The sequence below is a fragment of the Odontesthes bonariensis genome, chromosome 11 (genome assembly GCF_027942865.1).
Source record: "Odontesthes bonariensis isolate fOdoBon6 chromosome 11, fOdoBon6.hap1, whole genome shotgun sequence".
Classification (NCBI taxonomy): domain Eukaryota; kingdom Metazoa; phylum Chordata; class Actinopteri; order Atheriniformes; family Atherinopsidae; genus Odontesthes; species Odontesthes bonariensis.
In genome coordinates, this window is record NC_134516.1 from 22076790 (window position 1) to 22095966 (window position 19177).

At 43.6% G+C, this 19177-nt stretch overlaps 2 protein-coding genes across 4 annotated transcripts in view; one reads left to right on the top strand and one right to left on the bottom strand.

Moving 5' to 3' along the window:
* LOC142391808 (FUN14 domain-containing protein 1) lies at positions 1-5006 on the bottom strand. 2 transcript variants are annotated; one of them, XM_075477898.1, is made up of 5 exons: positions 3776-5006; positions 3332-3497; positions 2496-2571; positions 1653-1787; positions 1-1297 (listed from the first exon to the last, which is right to left on the bottom strand). In XM_075477898.1, exons 1-5 carry the CDS (start codon positions 3798-3800, stop codon positions 1220-1222), a joined length of 480 nt encoding a protein of 159 aa, XP_075334013.1. In that variant the 5' UTR covers positions 3801-5006; the 3' UTR covers positions 1-1219. The 2 variants fall into 2 exon arrangements, with proteins under 2 accessions (XP_075334013.1, XP_075334014.1); XM_075477899.1 differs by having other exon boundaries at positions 1659-1787; positions 3776-4999.
* LOC142391807 (lysine-specific demethylase 6A-like) overlaps positions 4355-19177 on the top strand; it is a 25867-nt gene continuing 11044 nt past the window's right edge. The window contains exons 1-13 of one of the 2 annotated variants that reach the window (XM_075477896.1): positions 4355-4869; positions 5009-5072; positions 11287-11395; positions 11566-11615; positions 12035-12093; positions 14376-14496; positions 14688-14742; positions 15538-15572; positions 16218-16311; positions 16415-16541; positions 16621-16719; positions 16848-17067; positions 19016-19153. In XM_075477896.1, the coding sequence (XP_075334011.1) occupies positions 4691-4869; positions 5009-5072; positions 11287-11395; positions 11566-11615; positions 12035-12093; positions 14376-14496; positions 14688-14742; positions 15538-15572; positions 16218-16311; positions 16415-16541; positions 16621-16719; positions 16848-17067; positions 19016-19153 (1350 nt within the window). In that variant the 5' untranslated portion in view covers positions 4355-4690. The remainder of the gene's footprint in view (positions 4870-5008; positions 5073-11286; positions 11396-11565; positions 11616-12034; positions 12094-14375; positions 14497-14687; positions 14743-15537; positions 15573-16217; positions 16312-16414; positions 16542-16620; positions 16720-16847; positions 17068-19015; positions 19154-19177) is intronic. The other variant, XM_075477897.1, reaches the window with a different exon arrangement.

The window sequence follows — 19177 nt, forward strand, 5'->3', positions numbered from 1 at the left end:
TTTAGTGTTTTAAATTTTTTTTTAATGTCACCAAAAACAAATTCAAGCAACTTTATTCCAAAAGAGTCACAGACCACATGTATACAGCTCAAACATGGTTATCAAAAACAATGTTAAATAGAAACAAATAATTTAAGAAAATAAAACAAAAAAAAACAAAAAACAGTTTGAGACGGAAACAAGCTCGTCAATGAAACAAGCTCAACTTGCATCTGAAATACATCGGCATATTGCACTGGTCGAAAAAAAAAAAAAAGGCCAATAAGTAAGCAACTCGTGATCAACAGGACTGAACTTCTGAGAGTGAATCTAGATAATTAGAATAATGACACACGACTCAGCAGCGCTGCTGTTTCCTTATTGCTACACAGACACCATTATACACCCATTAAGAATAGCCAGCGAGTATGAGTCACAATCCCTGCTCCATTCTGCTCTTTAATGATCAGACCAGTGTCTCTTTTGGTGTGTCGTAGTGGTAATTAGGCTACAGCAGATGGTCATTCTACCATTGAAGAGCATTGTGGAGCTGTGGGGATAAAGGATTTTATTCAATACTGTATCATTTGCAAGGCAGAGGTTGTTTCAAGTCAACAGCAACCCGATCACGTGTTGTTAGCTCCGAAAGGCGTGTAAACCTGACAAAACCTCACAGCTCTACCAAACGTCCCTCTAGACATAAGTCAGACAATAACTTCCCACTCATCAATGCTGTTTTTGTAATGTTAACTCCTGTGTGTGCACCAACAGCTGTGAAGAGAGGTTGGCGATATATTCATTTACATTTACAACGGTGCCCGCGCACGCTGACTCGCTTCAAATCCAAGTTCAGTCTCAAAGCAAAGAGAAACATGTGCTAGTTTGTGGCAGCTTGACGTTTTCAGCAGTGCGGAAAAAAGCTTAGCAAAGGGTCCCATTGGAAAATTCTTCACAGTACAGTCAAAGTACCCGACTTTTCTACTGAATCAGCAAACGCACACTTCAAATTGTGCATTCGATTCCCAGCCAAATGCAACTCGAGTTATTATAAAAGGAGAGGGGGTTACACGGTTATTAACAGTCACAACAGATCATGCTTAAATGCTCAATATAACCCCCCCGTTACCCTTCTCACTTAAGTGAGCAATGATTCAATAGACACATGGGGCAAAGAGGTAAAAAATGGAGAGCAAAGTGACCTATGTAATCATGAGATTGACATTAAATGGAGGCTGCAGCTTTAGGAGGCCAATCCAAGAAAGAAGCCACCGACGAATCCGCTGGACATGACGATGTTCCTCTTTATAAAATCTGTGGCCTGCATAGAAGGGGTGGGATGGGGTGGGGGGATTGAGTCAACAGGAGATGAAAACCAATCCAGATTAGGAAAATTCAGATCGTTTTTCGCTGGTTTCAACATTTTTGAGCCTGCTGTGTCACTGCTACTGGCTGTAGTATCGCTAATGTTACACTAGAGGGCACTGCTGGGTTGTGGATGAAGAAGTAATCTTCTCACCGCAACCAGCATGTCAACAACACATGAATTTGCCTCTTTACACTGAAGGTAGTATTGGATGTGGAGCCAGCAGTTCAAGAATCGGATTAAATTTTAGCAGGTTGCAACTGAAAATGAGCAAAGGCGTAAGAGAAAGAGCAAGCGTTGTTACAGGTACCTTTACCTCCTCAATGAATGTGTTTATTTCAGGGGCTGCTTTGTTGGCTTTCTTCTTGAGGTGCTTCTTTGCTTTGTTCACGTCCTTCTCCACCTTCTTCCAGTCCACCTGCACGTAGCCGCTGTGATTGGCAATCTGCAGGAACAAGTCGAACCGAGAGCTGATTGTGCGCCGTTTATTTTGAATTGACAAAGCTTTATTCGTTGTGCCTTTAGTCTGGGCGTTTGACTCTGAAGCACACATTGGAGATAACTGTGTAGAAAAGTCCTTTGACATTACAAATCATTCAGGCATAACGTGTTTTCACTAATAAACAACAAGCGGTTTATAACGTCCCCTCATCACACATAACCTGTGTTTTATTCAGACTCTACAAACCTGTCAGCAAAACAAGTCTTTTAAGGAATTTTTAAGAAGTTTCAATTCATTAAAAATCAATTATTTCCAAAAAGCTGGACTTTTATGAGGAGTTACGGGGGATGAACTCAAGTTTACACACGGCAGCCATTGTATTGCATGTGGGCAACCTGTAAATAAAGTCATCTGTGTTTGTTTTAATATACTAGTAGAACAAAATTAGGAATGCTTTATAGGACGCTAAATAATACGCGGTTACAACTACATTGGCTCATAAGTGTCCAGATGGCTCGTGTGCGTCTAGCGCCAGCTCGCACACAATGCTCGTCTTTCTGCTGTGAAGAGGGGACCAGCTGAGCAGCCTGCTGTGCAGCCTGCTGTGCAGCTGGCATCTTCACTTGTCAATGAAGTCGACAAAAAGACGAATCTGTAGTAACTGTTTGATTAAGGCTACGTAGAGTGTACGCAGTGTTATGGTGTTTTTACCTGTAAGAGGAGGAACCCTCCACCAATGGCAGTAGCTGCTATCTTCCCAACTCTCTGGAAGACGTAGCCAGCACACCTGGACATGTTAAGACAAGGGATGGATTATTTTCTACAAAAGAAAATGCTGAAATATGCAGTTCACATTATTCACAATGGGTCAAATGATTTACACAACACAAATACTGAGTAAGAAACACACCGACTTTCAGTAAAAAGCTGACATTTGGATTTATCGTTCATTAGGCTGCTTTGTTTGCATCAGTTCCACACATCTTCCATCATTGTTACAACTGACTGCATTGTTAAATGTGTTATTACAACAAAAATAATTTAAAAAAAGAAAGCTTTAGCATTTACTGCGAAGCTGCTTTTATGGGTGGAAGTCAGGGTTGGGATACCTTTGACGAGTTTCCGATTAGAAAATCCAAACATTTGTGGTGTTTTCTTATTTTTATCCCCAGAAAACTCTGAGTTACCAGTTACCAGTTTGAATACAGCATAATATGCCTAAGGGGGGGAGCTACGTTAGCATTTTGAGAGTGTAGCGAGCTCTTGTTGCTTCCACTTGCAGTCATTTCACTCATTTCACTCAACAGTGACAGGCCTAGCAGCCGTATCCTCAGACAAGAACACCCTTCAGTGTTAGAAATCCAACAGCACTTTCCTCCTGAAATAACCACGTTGCTCTCAGTGCAGCGTAAACCTTTGTGAAAATGCTGTCGACATCTAACTGCTCGCCGTCAGACCAGAGGAAACATCTACTACCTGTGGGAAATGTTTCAGGTTAAAACACTGATTAGTTGCATTAGAAAACGCGGCCCTACCCCAGTCCTTACCATCCAGTCACCCCTCCCATCATGATCTGAGTAGCCACGGAATACTTCTCAGCAATCGGGCCAGAGTTGCTCCCAAACACCCTGCTCCACCACTGGTGCCTCCGGGCATACTCTGTCAGATCCACAACCTCGTAAACCTCATCTTCGCTTTCCGGGTCCTCCTGACCTGCAAATAACATCAAATGCAAGAGCTCACAGCCACACTGTCTGAGGGCTTTAACTTCACTCTGAGTGAGTTGGGCAGCTAATATTAGCCGGCTAGTGTCAAATGGCTCCCACTATGTGAGCACCCAGATTCCCCTTTCAATAAGTTCAATAAGCACATCCAGAGAGCCCATATCCCGATTTCAATGTCGCTGCTGGAGGTAAAAATCAATATTTAAATAATTAACCGGGTCAATAAAAAACGATAGTAACGTATTTCTCACAGCCATAATAACTAACCTTCTCTCTGGTCCACCGTCGCCATTTTGGGGATACTAGTTATGTCATGAGGATGTTGACAATACTAAGCCACGCCCACACGATGATGCTCTGCCACGTCAGTTAGAAACGCTTTCATCTCTCTTGTTTAGGTTCAACAAATTGTCGTTTTCTGGGCAAAAAAAAAAAAGCTCCAACTTTTTCATCACATGCGGAGGAGCTGGTAGAATTCGCTTAAGAAAATAAAAAAATAAAAAAAGACGCGTGAAAGGTTCAGGTAAAGTGATGCATTGCAGTCACTGTCATTAACTCACTTCTGCAAAAAGATAAAACAAGAACTAGCCCTCACGCTTCAATCTATAAGACTGAATACACGTTGATATTTCACATGTAGAGGCTATTTGTCAGGGAAAAAAAGGTCCCGTTAATGCACGCGAGACATGTTGATATAATAAATCGCTGTAGCAGACTTTAATCATAGTTATGGTATAAATGTTGAGTGATTTGCAGGCATAATATGAATATTTAGGATAAAAGAATGATATAGCAGGGAAGTCATATGGTGGGAGATGGGCACTCCGATTGGTTGAGGAGGGGGGGAGAGGGCGTGGCTAAAGCGGCGCGTGGGTTCGCTTGGGTTTCACAATTATAACAACTTTATCTTCGCGGCCGAAACGCATTTTATTGTCAATTACCCACATCTTGGATGTTTTATTCAGTTATTAGCATTCAAATAGCGGCATAGTATTACTTTGGAATGAAAAATGTGACGATTGAGGAGCTACCCGGAGAGCGCTTCTGTCCCCCCCGAAAGGATTTACTATATCGAATCGCATCTTATCACCCTGGGAAAAAGTTTTTGATCGTTTTGTTTTCTTCGGTTTCCCTTCTTTGATTCGGCGGAGCAAACCGTTTGTCCCAGCGTCGCGGTTTTCCATGCAATCGTGCGGTGTGTCTCTAGCCGCTGCTGCCTGCGCTGCTGCTCGGAGTCTCGGCTCGGCTTCTTCTTGTGGTGATGAGGGAAAGAAAATGGCGGCGGGAAAAGCGAGTGAAACAGAGGAGGACTTTCCGACACTGACAGCCCAGGAGAGGGACAGTTTGGCCGGGATCGACAGGTCGGGATTGTTACTCCGTGCACTCACACAAAACATTCAGTTTGAAAATTTATCGTTTTCTCTCCCTGCATGTTGAAAATGTCCCCGAACCTCCCTGCAAGTGATACTGAGCCGTCTATGTTGTCTTCTTGCTTTGCAGCTCACTGTTTGGATTTCTGAAGCTTCATGAAGATGGCGCCAGAACGAAGGCCCTGTTGATGAAGGTAATTAATCTAACTGAATGTATTTTTTTTTACAACCAAGCAGTATCCCGATTCACACGATTGACTCCAGGCTGTGAACAGTTGTGCACGACAGTGAATTTGCTCTCCGGTAGCAAGCCGGGCTGAATGCAAGTGGCCCACTCACTACGGAAAGCAAGGCCAGCTAGCCGCAGCCCCTCTTTTAGCCAGTTAGCTGCTCTCTGCCGATGAACAGCGACCCTGCACCTGCGGCTGTTGTGCAGTGTCGTTGGCCTGTGTAGCCAACTAGCTACAGCTTTATTGGTGTACCCGGTCTGTTAACGTCCCCATATGTTAAGTTTGTAAGGCAGCCGCCCTTCCCGGTTAGCTGTAATGCAGTTCCATGCAGCTTATCCTTGTGTACTTGCAACTGTAACCCCCAACACAACGTCGTCATAGTTTTCTCTCCTGCAAACCTTGCACTTTAATGAGGAAAGTTTTATGTCATCGTGAAATGGAACATTTGCAAGTCCTAGACTCTGCCATCTGACCTTAAACACACAAGTATCTTTATCTGGCTATAACTGGCGGGGTGGGAGTAACGTAAACGTAGTTGTCTGCAGGGTGCAGCTCACCCATTGACTGTACTTGGCGAGGTTAGCTAGTGCCCACAGCACTTGCATTGGTATAAACTTAACCTCGCTTTGGTGAGTTATTTGTGACATATAGCGTTTCGTAATTTCACACGCTTTCAGGACCGTATCGGGTTATTAATGATAAGTCTTGTGGGAACACACGTTGACAAACGTTACAAGTAACGTTAATGGCTGGCTTGCCTGTCCAAGATGGCGGGACATGGCGGAGTGACACCGATAGCTTTATACCCAATTTGGTGTTTGTGTATTTCTCCGAACCGATTGTGTGTTGCTTAAGCGTGTGCCTGTTTTCCTCCTTGGTCCCGGCGCTTTGTAAAAATGGGTCGCTATCGCTGACCTAGGTGGTGTCATGGTCCTTTGTTTACAGTCGTGGCTCTTCATGTGCTCTCGGACCAAACGTGCGAAACCGTTAAAGTGCACCAGTACACAACACAAAGAGAAAAGCTCCTCTCTTGCGGTGTATGATAAAGTGTGGATGATGTAGAGAATACGGTGCTGTTGACAACTCTTGGTTTTGGGGGCCTTCAATGAATCCGCTCGCTAGGTGGTGTGGGTTACCTACTAGGAAGTGTAACTACTCCTCTACCATGAGATGCACAGAAGCAGCAGAAGGCACAAGTTTCCAGACCATTTTGCCAAATCTCGCGAGAGAAACAAAGACCCAGCTCGGTGAGAACAAGCTCAAAACAAGCTCAGATTGGCCTTTTGAAAAGCCCACAACCAGGCGACCATCCCCATTACAGTGTAAGATAGAGAACATGCTTTATTAGTATTTTTTTCTATGCACTCAATTCTCTGTCCTGAACGGAACTAAAAGTAATGCAGTTAAATGCTTAAGTCCTGCTATAAATCTTAACTGCACGGTGGTTATAATGTTCAGACTGATTTAGAGAGCAGTTTGTGTTCATTTTGGGGCGCTGCTGAAGCGTTCTGTAGGTGTACGTCAAAAACTGGCAACACGGTGTTTATCGCTTTGAAATTATGTCACTCCTAATTTTCCATTTTTCTTGCACTCTTACGATGTCAGAACAAACCAACTGGCCATCACGAAAACGATAATTGAAAGCAAAGCTCAGCAAAGAGGCCAGTCGGTTATATCGGTGAAAGAAAAACACTCGAAACTGGCCTTTCATTGGCAATCTCAATTAATGCAACAGGATCTGCATGATGTGAGTGCGTTTCACACATACAAAATCTGCACACCGATTTTTGAAATGCCCCCTGCCTTGGGTTGCATCCAGCCCTTTTAATCCTCTCTTTCTCTCACTCTTTGTTGTATTTGCTCCAATTTTCGCCCGGGTAGTCTCTGGCATGATTGGCAAAGTAGCTAAAACCCCCATCAATCACACACCGAAGCTACAACTTATATTTGTGAGCAACTTCACAAGAAAACAAGTCAAATTATCTTTTAACAATTGCACTCTGCTACTGTTTACCATGCTTTGTAGACTGTGTGCACCTGGGTGGATGGAAATGTATTTCTTTGTCTTGGGATGCGTTCTTTAAAACTGCACACCTGGCATCTTGAAACAGCATGCCATGTGTTTAGTCACAACCTTACTGGTTTGGTGTCAGTGCACATTCTGGTTGTATTGGGCTTATGGATGTGTTGCTGATGACACTACAGCCAGCTGGTGATGACCAAAGCCTGTTTTTTTTCTCCCATGGTAACATCTCTCTCTCATCTCTCTTTTTTTTACATCATTACATATATAGACGCAGCTCCTATAGCCGTACGAATAACTTTTAGCCTTGGGTGTTTCCATGTGTGATCTATTGCAGCCAGTTAATGACAGATCTGATTCAGTAAGTCTTTATCCAGGCTGAATTGGACTGTGTTCAAAGGGGACACTAAATCACTTCAGCCCACCCTATGTGGATGTGAGACTTGATCGTAATTCAGTTTGGTCAATAAATAATATCTTGACCTTCAGCATCAGGACAAGCGTGCTTAGACCCTCTATTTTTAGAGCCCATAAGACCAGGCCAACTGAGGTCATTTCTGCATCGATGCTCAGATCCACTGTGCATGGATCCGTCCCTGGTGTGGACACTCGTCTCACTCAGTGCATCAGATACTGGGGAAATGTGACTGATTCTGGTTGAATGCTGTTTCCAACAGGAGATTGGAACAAGGCAAACACACAGACCTTCAGATTAGGTCTTAATTCAACTGGTTAACGTCCATGCTGAAGAAAATGAAGACGGATGGAACGTTAAATGTTACACATGCTAGGATATATGAAAATTACACGAGTATGTAATTTTTCCCAAGATTAAAGGAAAACCGTAGATGTGGGAGTCTTCAAACCTGTTCGCCAACCATTTATTTATTTTTCTTCTTTAAAGACCTGAATCAAACACATAGTGGATGTCATACGTCATGTCTCAAGAGTTGAGAATAAAATTGCAAATAAACAATAACGTAGCCACACAACCCATTAAGAGAATCTCTTAGTTGAGTCAGAGGTGTATTTATTGACATGGAGCTTTTTTTTCTTTGAACATCTTAATGCTTTGATGCTTTTTATGACTCCTTTCCCCCCTCTCGGCTTATTAGTTTGCGATAACCCTGTCTGGCTCTCTGCAGTGGTCATTACCCTGCGCTGTTGCTCAGTCTACTTGCAGATAAGAGTGGCTTCAGCATTGCTGACAGAACTAGGTCACTGTATCACCACCAGTGACTGGGTTGCAATGACGTAAACTTAGAAACAATTAGTCACAAGTTGGGGGACCTCTATTTGCATTGGTGATTTATTTTAGCAGCACATTCGAGGTTGAATCTTGATATTGGGCTGATTGGTGCCTCTTTGGACGGAGGTTGCATGTTTGTTTTCTCGGTGTTTACCAACAGGTAAGGGGAGACGACCCCGAAAAGCGTGCATGTTCGATGTTTTCAGTGTTCTCCTGCTGTACTGGAACTGGAACCGTGTTGTTTTTTTACAAAGGCTTTAAGTCTTCCGTTTTACTCATTATCATGCACACACAAGCAAACAATTTGAGTTAAACATTAACGCTGTAGGTCTTTCACTTGGAGATATGTGACAACAAGCAAGGGATTCAAAGCCCATGTGTTCGATTCTCGTGTTGATATTCAGTTAGCGGTGGGTCAACGTTTTCTACAGCTGATGCAGCCTCGCGCGGTCGGTCAAGATTGAAACTGAATTGAGCGGTACTGGGAGTTGTTTCACCGTATGTGAATGTGTAGCTGATTTTAAAATGAAGGTCATTTCACTGAGATGATGGGACGAACTATCAAGGGGTTGAAGAACGCTGCTTTTTTGCATTAGTATGTGTCTTATTAGCATGCACTGCAGTTGGAAAACATTGTTAATGGCATTCAGTTTAGGCTCATGGAGCACTCGACTTTAAGGCAGTCTTTCAGAACCATTTGCACTACACAACTATCCCAATTTATCCCCGAGCCTGATGTTGCCTAAACAGCTGTAGGATTAACGCTTTCTCAGAACTTCTTTCCAGAAGCAACAACTGCTGGCTAAACGACTAGCTTCTCGTTTAAGTTTGGCCGACTACTTAACAAGATCTTTATCCGTTTTTAATACTGAGAAAAGTGGGTTCTTTAATTAGATTTTCATTGCTTATTATAAACACTAGTTGCCACTTAAATTGGATCAAAGTGTCTTTGTTATTTCACCTTTAAAAAGTGTTTTTCCATTACAGGATCCAATTGAAATGCACATATTTAGGCCTGTGGTATTTTCTGGCCACAGTATCATCTAAGTTGCATGATGACCCAGGAGTTTGAAGACGATATTAAACCCTCAGGCACAATATTGCAACTTCTGACGGGTGATGCAAGCAAAATTATCGTCTCATCACAGTGAACGGTCGGCTGTAAAACGTCTGGTTCATGCGGATGTTGCACATTAAAATGAATGAAAGCGTGTAAACGGCGTCTGGCCTCTGTTGACTGATGAGAGGACTCGGCCCTCCTGTCAGTCATATCTGTAGCTTAAATATACATATATATATATATATATATATATATATAAATAAGCTAATTGTTGTGTTTTCTTATATCACACACTTTAGATAAGTGATGACAGAGAAAAGTGAGATGATATGCACGAGGCTGGGGTAGTAACCCAAAATCACTGAAGTGAATGAATAAATGAAAGGACAAATAATGAAAGCTCACGTTTGAAATGGAGGCTGTTGTGTTTGACTTCCACATTGTGAGGTGCACTTTTTTTTTTCCCTCTTGTCACTTTGAATTTCGTAGCTGTAGCTATGTAAACTGAATATATTTGGTTGCGTAACTCCTTGGAAATCGATGCCAGGGAATGTCACATTTGTGTTTGTCCTGGTGCAAACAGAGATATTGACTACATGTACTTATTTTCTCTTTACAAATGGGGACTGTTTGGTGGGCTCATTTCAATGGTTCCCCCCTCTCCCCCCCCTCTTATTTAAGCTTCGCAACTGAAGAACGAACATCCAGAAGACAGTTTCTGACCTTACCAGGATTTGTCTCTGCAAATGTCGCTTTTTATACATCAGTGTAGTCTCTTTGCAGGTTGTATGCCACATATATAAGTAAATTGAAGTCTATGCCAGCTGATATGAAAGTCCATCACGTTGCTTTTGTACTGCCTCCATGCAGCTCTGCCAGCTTTTGAAATATAATGCTAGCAAGTGAATAACGTGCACATTTCATCTCAGCCTTTTTTGTGTTACTGATATGTAAAAAAAAAAAAAAACACAGTTGCAAACTAAACTCCAAAAGTACATGAAAGGTATTAAAAAAAAATGTGTTGTTGTAAAAATGAACATCAATGTGCCGTCTGGTTTCACTGGAGCACGTCGCCCTGTGTCGTTGTCTCCAGTTATCCCCTAATGGGACCGTCTCCCACAGATTCAGTGATATCAGTGAGAACTGTTTCATTCATGCTGGGGAAAATTCGTGCTGTGTGTTTATTGACGTATGAATACATCTTCAGCGGTTGATAAATGGCTTCGGTGCTGCACATCTGTGCGGTTATGCTAATTAGCCATGTGGTAATTACCATACATTGAAAGCTGCTCTTGCGGTATGGGATTGAGTCATCCCTGTACACAGTGTTTATTCGAAGCCTATTGTGTGTGTGTGTGTGTTTAATGAGTTTATTTCTGTCCTGATTTTGTTCATAAACAGAATTTACTGTCTGACTCAGCCTTTTTTGAGACTGACTGCACTTTTTGTTGTTTTTTTTTCTTCCATCAAGTACTTTCTTAAACTGAGTTTAAACTCAATTTAATTCAGCCCAAATTTGATACATTTCTGGACAGCAGTCCTACAGTAGCTTAAAGAAATGAATAATGCTCCACTGTGAACAAAAGACCTTGGACACAGATCGTGTGATTATGGTCTGTTGTGGTAGATTTTGATCCCTGTAATGGGCGCTGGGTGGATGTGGAGCAAAAGTGAAAAGCATAAATCTTGATCAAAAGAAACCGAACTGTTGGGTTAATGTTCATCTTTTGGTGTTGCTTTCAGAAGCTCTGTATGACCCGGCTCTCTGGGTATTTTTTTCCAAGCCTCTAACGCTGTGTCTGTATAAAACGTCGTCTTTAAACTGGTATTTTTGTTTTTTCCGCAGGCTGTTCGCTGCTATGATTCGCTCATCCTTAAGGCCGAGGGCAAAGTGGAGCCTGAGTTATTCTGCCAGCTCGGTCATTTCAACCTCCTTTTGGAGGATTACCCGAAAGGTGAATCATCCTTTCCTCGCAGATGCTTGTTCTGTCGTGTTGTCTGAACATCTTTATTGTTTTTGAAGAAAACTTGAATTTCTAAACCCTTATTTGGTAGCATCTATAGAATCAGCAGACGTTTAACAACTCCAGTTTTTTTGCTGATGATCTTTCTCTCTTCATTACAGCATTATCAGCATACCAGAGGTACTACAGTTTACAGTCAGACTACTGGAAGGTAAAGCGCACGTCTACGCACCCGCTCTCTCATTCAAATAATGACATTCGCACGTTCCGCCATTGTTTTTTCCCCTCACACACACGCTTGCTCGCACACAGGAAGCATGTTGAGTGTCAGCCGGGTTGGATGTGATGTCAGGTTTCATGTGGGAGTCATCTCGAACACCCTTCTTATGAAACTGTCTCTTTGTAGTGAGAAGTTTTGAGGTTAAATTTTTTCTTTGTTTCTTTGTTTAATTGCTCAACTTCACCACATAGATGTAAAATTGTGTAATCTGTAGCGTTGTTGTTAACCACCAGAGCAGAAATGTTTTTTTTTTTGTTTGTTTTTTTTGAGCTATACATGAGGGACGAAGCCGTCTTGATTGATCAGTTTGATTATCTACAATCAATTGCATTTCTCTCCCTCCCATCCAGAATGCTGCCTTTCTGTACGGCCTCGGAATGGTCTACTTCCACTATAATGCCTTTCAGTGGTGAGTCCCTACTTTCTGTTTGTTCATTTGGGTGAAAACGAGGCAACTTCATTGTCAGCTGGAGTGGTTCTTCATCTCAGAGATGAATTGCGAGACAGTTTTGAGCACCTCAAGTTCATACACTTTGCATGACTTGATAGAGTTGGACGAAAGAGTCAATATCTTATATCGTTTGTCTGGTGTTTGTGCAAAGAAAGGGAACGAAATCCATCAAGGAACACCTTTTAAGCTCCCTAATTAGCACTAAACGTATCATTTGTTTAAGCTATACAAAACAAGACAACTGTATATTGCGTCACGTACGAGCAGTTGCCAGGCAACCAGTGAAGAATTAAAGTGGAGATAATTTATTGTGAAACCGAAACATGTGCTTCTACACTTCAGACTGTTCAAAGGCAAAAATAAAGCCAGCAAGCTGCGTCGTGCACAGATGACACATTTTCAGATTGTCACGCTGCACAGTTCCACTTGGAATAGGACGAGCTCGTTTATGTTGCAATACTTCGCTTGTGTGCGTGAAGGGAGGCGGGCGACGAACAACACCCAGGATGCCACCGGTTCACTTCCAAGGCCGCTTATGTTTACATTTTTGTTGTCAGCGGTTGAAAACCAGCCCCTTGAAAGGAAGCCGCCCCCCCCTGACGTTTCCATAGTAACACCACAACCAGAGAGGACTCCGTTTTGGCTGAATTGCAAATGAGAATCAGCCAGTTTAAACTTGTTTACAGGTGTCAAACAGCCGGCAAGTACAGCCGTCGAAGGGCGCTTCCTGGTTCGAGCTAACCAAAAAAATCTGAATTTTAGGCTGTAAAATGTCTTTTTAAAAATGTTTTCTAAAGTTTCTGAAAAAAATTGTGTCTAACTTGCCTGAACAAAACTACAAAAGCCAACAATGAATCGACGATTAAACTGTGAAGCCTGGTCAGAATTCACAAGAGTGCAGATTTTTCCAATGGAAATACAGTTAATTTTTTTCGTGCTTCCAGCTGGGTCTGTTGACTGTAACCAAACTCAAATATATAGTAATTTTGTTCCAAATGTAACTCAATGAGTAGAACTGGATATGACTTTGGTCTAGGGGTGGGCGATATGGGCAAAAAAATATATCTCGATATTTTTTAGGATTTTCACGATAAAGATATTTTGACGATATTTAAAAAAATAATAATTAAAACTTGCGTTAAGATCACAATAAAATAAACACAAGCATGCAAGTCTAAGCACACACGGCCGGTACAGTGAAACTGCGAATGGCTCATTAAATCAGTTATGGTTCCTTTGATCGCTCTACCGTTACTTGGATAAGGCAATTCTAGAGCTAATACATGCAAAACGTGCGCTGACCTTCGGGGATGCGTGCATTTATCAGACCCAAAACCCATGCGGGGTGCCTCTCGGGGTGCCCCGGCCGCTTTGGTGACTCTAGATAACCTCGAGCCGTTTCTCAGGCTACTTCTCCCTCCGGAGAGGGAGCCTGAGAAACGGCTACCACATCCAAGGAAGGCAGCAGGTGCGCAAATTACCCACTCCCGACTCGGGGAGCCGGTAGTGACGAAAAATAACAATACAGGACACTTTAAATCCTTTAACGGGGATCAATTGAAGGGCAAGTCTGGTGCCAGCAGCCGCGGTAATTCCAGCTCCAATAGCGTATCTTAAAGTTGCTGCAGTTAAAAAGCTCGTAGTTGGATCTCGGGATCGAGCTGACGGTCCGCCGCGAGGCGAGCTACCGTCTGTCCCAGCCCCTGCCTCTCGGCGCCCCCTCGATGCTCTTAGCTGAGTGTCCCGCGGGGTCCGAAGCGTTTACTTTGAGTGTTCAAAGCAGGGCGTGGCGTGGCGCCGTGGTAAGGGCAGAGGACCAATGGCGCCGCACTTTATTGATTTTTGGCGATTGAAAAATAAAATATATATATTTAGCCTATATCTCGATATTGCAAAATTACTCATCGTCAAAACAACATTCACGATAATTTCCCAAACGACACATATCGCCCACCCCTACTTTGGTCCCTTAACCCTGCAGAAGCTGTGAATTGTTTCACTTCACACCTTTGTGGCGATGCCAAAAAAAGTAAATACATGTAAAAACAGAAGCAAAGGCTGAAAACCAACAGGGTGCATTCTGAGTCACTGTGGGAGGAAGATCTTTAGTATTCAGTTAAAGAAGTACACAGATGCAGCGTGACTGGAATCTGACCGACAGGATGGGCTGCGGCTTAGTTTGTCTTTTGCATGCATACAGGAGGCTGTATTCCTCTTTGAACCTTTTAATTCTCCCGCAGGGCAATCAAAGCATTCCAGGAGGTGCTGTACATTGACCCGGGGTTCTCCCGGGCCAAAGAGATCCATCTACGCCTGGGTCTCATGTTCAAAGTCAACACAGACTACGAGTCAAGCCTAAAGGTACGTCCAACGCAGAGCTCAGCTTTAGAGTCGGGGCGTTACTCCCCCAGTGATGCCAGCACTGAGACGACGGGGCTGTCATTCAGCGACTGACTTTCAGCAGGCAGCTGGTGATAAACGATGGAGTATTGTGTGTGTGTGAGAGTCTTTTTAGTGTGTTTTTACCATTTTCACCCTTCTTTCTCTCATAGCATTTTCAGCTGGCTTTGATTGACTCCAACCCCTGCACTTTGTCCAAAGCTGAAAGTAAGTCCATTACCTGTTTTTTTTTTTTTTTTTTTTTTTTAATATAAAACCATATTTATTTACTTACTAATATATGCAAAGTAATCAGGAGTGAAAATTGCTGTTTCGTTGCTTCCTCTTCTCAGTACTGTTTTATTGTTGCCGCACACTCGCACCAGTTGATCGTGAAATCTGTGCTCGCACACATCGTGAACACAAAAGATCTTGATGTGTTGACTGTAGTCTGCTGCTTCAGCTCAGTCTGGGTAGAGTAGAGTCTTTATTTAAAATGCTGCTGTAATCTCATCTCTCCCGCCTCAGTACCTGTTACCTTGGCGACTGCAATATCCTTTTTTTTTTTTGCCCAGCTTCTCTGTCGCTGTTTGCCTTTGCCTCACCGTGTCCCCCATCACTCCTGCTCTCACTCACTCTCACACACACACAGTGAATCGTACATATCAAGGGCAGCCCCCATCTTCCACCCCCTCCTCCCCCCCTTTCTCTCTACTTTCATTCTCTCTCTCTCTCACTCCCTCCATCTGCTGAGAGTCACTCAGGCAGCTTAGATCAGACACTGCAGCGTTCCAGACAAAGGAAGGTGCCGCCGGGAGCACAGTTACCTATCTGGTCTGTTACACTCCACATAGACAGGCAACCTTGGGTTTCTGATATCCATTTATTGACAACGCCGCACTACTTTCCAAAGACTGGGGAGGATAATGAGGAGGACCAACTCTTGAGACGGGGTGGGGAAACCTTTCTTAAATGTTAAAAAAAGCCTTGACCTAACACATTTCCTGCTCTGTCCTTTTACAGTTCAGTTCCACATTGCTCATTTGTATGAGATTCAGGTAAGTGATCATCTTTTATACTTGCTCCCAAAGGTACAAGACAGCATTTGTTTTCCTTCCGTTTGAGCTGCATGTTGATTAAGTGAGAATTACAGCGGCCAAAGCTCCTAACCCTGTTTTTAAGAGGGGGAGAAAAAAAAAATAATCTCAGGGCATCTGAATACCGGGGACAGCCCTTTTCTTTGTATTTTAAACTCAGTGCTGACGAATTGAGGAGGGATCGGGGCCCTCGAGTGGGTGGCGTGCGGGAGGGGGGATATGAGATTATCCGATCGACGTGGTTGCCACGGAAACAGCAAAGACTGTCTTCCCCTTTTTTGTATGCTGGTGGTCTCTCTCTTTATGTGGGCTTCTGTGGAGAGGTACAGTAGCTCTCGCCAGCTCGGGGAGCAGCGGCACTTCACGGCTAATGGGGTTTGTTGTGCTGCGTCTGAGCACAAAACACTGTGAATGTGTCCGTTTTTGGATGCGTTGCAAGTCTTTGGACACACAAGAGAAGCAGAGAGGGTGGCCTACATGATTACGTTGGGCTTTCTTTTTTTTTTTTTTGGTTTGGTTTGCTTAAATATGGGAGTGATGGAAGGATGGGCAAGGGATGATGAGGAAAAAGTCATGGCTTGAATATGAACCATCTCCCATTTCCAGAAGAGATACCGGGCTTCCAAGGAGGCTTATGAGAGCCTCCTGCAGACGGAGGACCTTCCTGCGCAGGTGAAGGCCACTACACTGCAGCAGCTAGGTAAGGCTCGGTTATTTTCATATTTCAGGGCCTCTTTTCTTTTCTCGTGCAACTGAGAAATCTCAATGGAAAAAACACAACTGATGGATTTGACTCGCCGCAGGCTGGATGCATCACACAGTGGAACAGCTCGGGGACCGATCCAGCAGGGACAGCTATGCCATCCAGTGTCTGCAGAAATCTTTGGAAGCTGACCCCAACTCTGGACAGTCCTGGTACTTCCTCGGCAGGTGGGTTGCGTGTGTTACGGAAGCTGCTCAGGACTTGCCATTTTCTATCCCGCTGAAATGTTTTCCACGTCTTCTGCAGGTGCTACTCAAGTATTGGGAAGGTCCAGGATGCCTTTATCTCTTATCGGCAATCCATAGACAAATCAGAGGCCAGTGCGGATACTTGGTGCTCTATAGGGTAAATGTCCATTTCAGTTTTTTTTAAAACAAGTCAAATTCTTTCTACTTTCATCATGCTGACCTTTGTTGAAGTTTCTTTCAGTTAACCCCCATTCTTTCTTCTCTTCAACTGCTGTGGCCTCTCAGGGTGTTGTACCAGCAGCAGAACCAGCCCATGGACGCCCTGCAGGCGTACATCTGCGCGGTGCAGCTGGACCACAGCCACGCCGCGGCCTGGATGGATCTGGGCACGCTGTACGAGTCCTGCAACCAGCCGCACGATGCCATAAAGTGCTACATCAACGCCACGCGCAGCAAGGGCTGCACCAACACCGCTGCGCTCACTCACCGCATCAAATGTCTCCAGGTGGGTGGAAAGAGGAATTGAATGCAGGAGGTGACCACACCGTGGCTGGGTGGATGGTTTTAGAAACGAAGCAAAACTGAGAAATGGAAGGCGTTAGACGGCAGATAGAGGTCCATGAATCCATCAATTTTGGGACGTCGCCGACTAAAACTGCTGGCTGCTGTTCATTTGTGCTGATCTGTGCTTTTCATGGTGCATCTCATGTGGGCAGAAAGCGGTGCAGTGAGTGCCACAGAATGCAGGCAAAGACGACGCATGCCACCGACTAATAACTAAATGACCCCGATGTAATGCAACAGTGTGTGACAGTCGGCTCCCTCAGTCGTAGCTTTAGTCACCTCTTGCCTTTCTGAACCCTCCTAACCCTAAATCTCCCATCCTTTTTACACTGGAAGGAAAGCTCAGGGTTTCTTCTGTACTAGCACTTGTTCTTTAACATTTCTGTAAGACTGACATTAATTAATCCATATATTTATCCTCAGGGATGTGATTACTCTTATATGTAGATGCTCTTTTTTGTTCCTGAGAATTGTACAGAGCACGTAAACTGATCCGAAACCTCCCTCTGAAGAGCATTCTTTGTGCTTATTGTCAGTGTAGAAGGTTCTGAGCCTCGTTCTAGCCTACACCATATTTCCTGAAATAAAAGCTGGGATTCAGTTGATGGGCAGGTCTTTTAATATGACTGAGGGCATGGTAACCAAGTACAGGCCGAGGGTGGGGGAAGGCAACACGAGGGCGTGAATTTGAAGTTCTGTTTTGCATTGTAGCCCTTGTCAGACATGAGATATTTACGCATTTACGGCTTCATCAATCTGCTAAAGCAGCAGGAATTAGTCAGGGACAGGGCACATATGTGTTGATTTCCCTCTCTGCTTCATTCAGACATGCCTCTGAAAGTGGCAGAGATCCACAGTGCATGAGAAGCCTTTCAGGCAGTCTTCGACAGGAATAATCCAGAACTCTTCACAGCTTATCGCCATAACAGTTCTTTGCAGACGAGAAGCTGCGATACGACATCGAACTCTTGGTTCTTCCAGAGTTACTGTCACTTTGCCCTGGAAATTCATCAAGCTGATAAACGTGCAGCTTTTAGTTTAATAATCCGAAAGAAAGCACTGAGGTGCTCGTTCAAACGTGGAAGCGACACGTTCAGTCAAAGGAAAGCTTGGCAGATCTGAAGCGCGTTTGTTTCCTGCGTTTGTTTCCTGCTTTTTGGGTTGCATCATATTTACTTTGAGGTTTGATGAGCACGGTTTAGTTTAGAGGGCGTGTTTTTGATCAACAAATGAGATTTTAAGGGAAAGTTTTAAAGAAACAGAGATGATTAGAATCGTGCTTTACCTCGGACACCGGCCTGTTTCAGTTAAAGACTCTTTAAAGCCTCAGGTAAAGCTGAGGTAAATAAAAGCCCTGCTCGCTGTTTGAGGAAATATGGTGTATGAGAAGAGGTCACCTTTTAGAAGGTGATTAATTGAAGCCAATGATGGCAGAACAAAGTTGCCTTTAGCCCTCCGCAGGATTGACAACTGGGGTTGTAACAGTCCCCCGTATCTCATGCATTAATTTACTCATCTATATTTTTGTCCAAGCAGTGTCATTTTCCTTACATGTGCATGAAGGAATGTCACATTTCCACCAGTTATGTTAGCATAAATTCATTGCATTAAGACAAGCTAAGTGGCTTGCTTTAATGGATTTGTGACTGTGTTTGGGAGTACTGTTGCCTCCTTGTGTGGTTGATAACACAATGTAGGTCTATTGGCCGCAGCCAAAAACAGTTTAAAAGGCACAAGTTTGCATATCACTGTCAGTTTCCAACGTAGCTTCACTTGTGTTATAACCTCTACCTATATTTACCATTGCTGATCATTTCCTTGTTTTGAGGTCATCAGTTTTATTTTTATTTTTATTTTTTGTTTTTTCACGTCGTTTTCCATTCCCCTAGGCTCAGTTGAGTAACCCCCAGCTCAGTAGCCTACAGGGTAAAAGTAAAATGCTCCCTCTTATTGAGGAGGCATGGAGTCTACCAATCCCAGCTGAGCTAACCTCCAGGCAGGGAGGCCTGAGCAGTGCACCACAGCAGGTGAGAGACCAGATAGAGCAACTT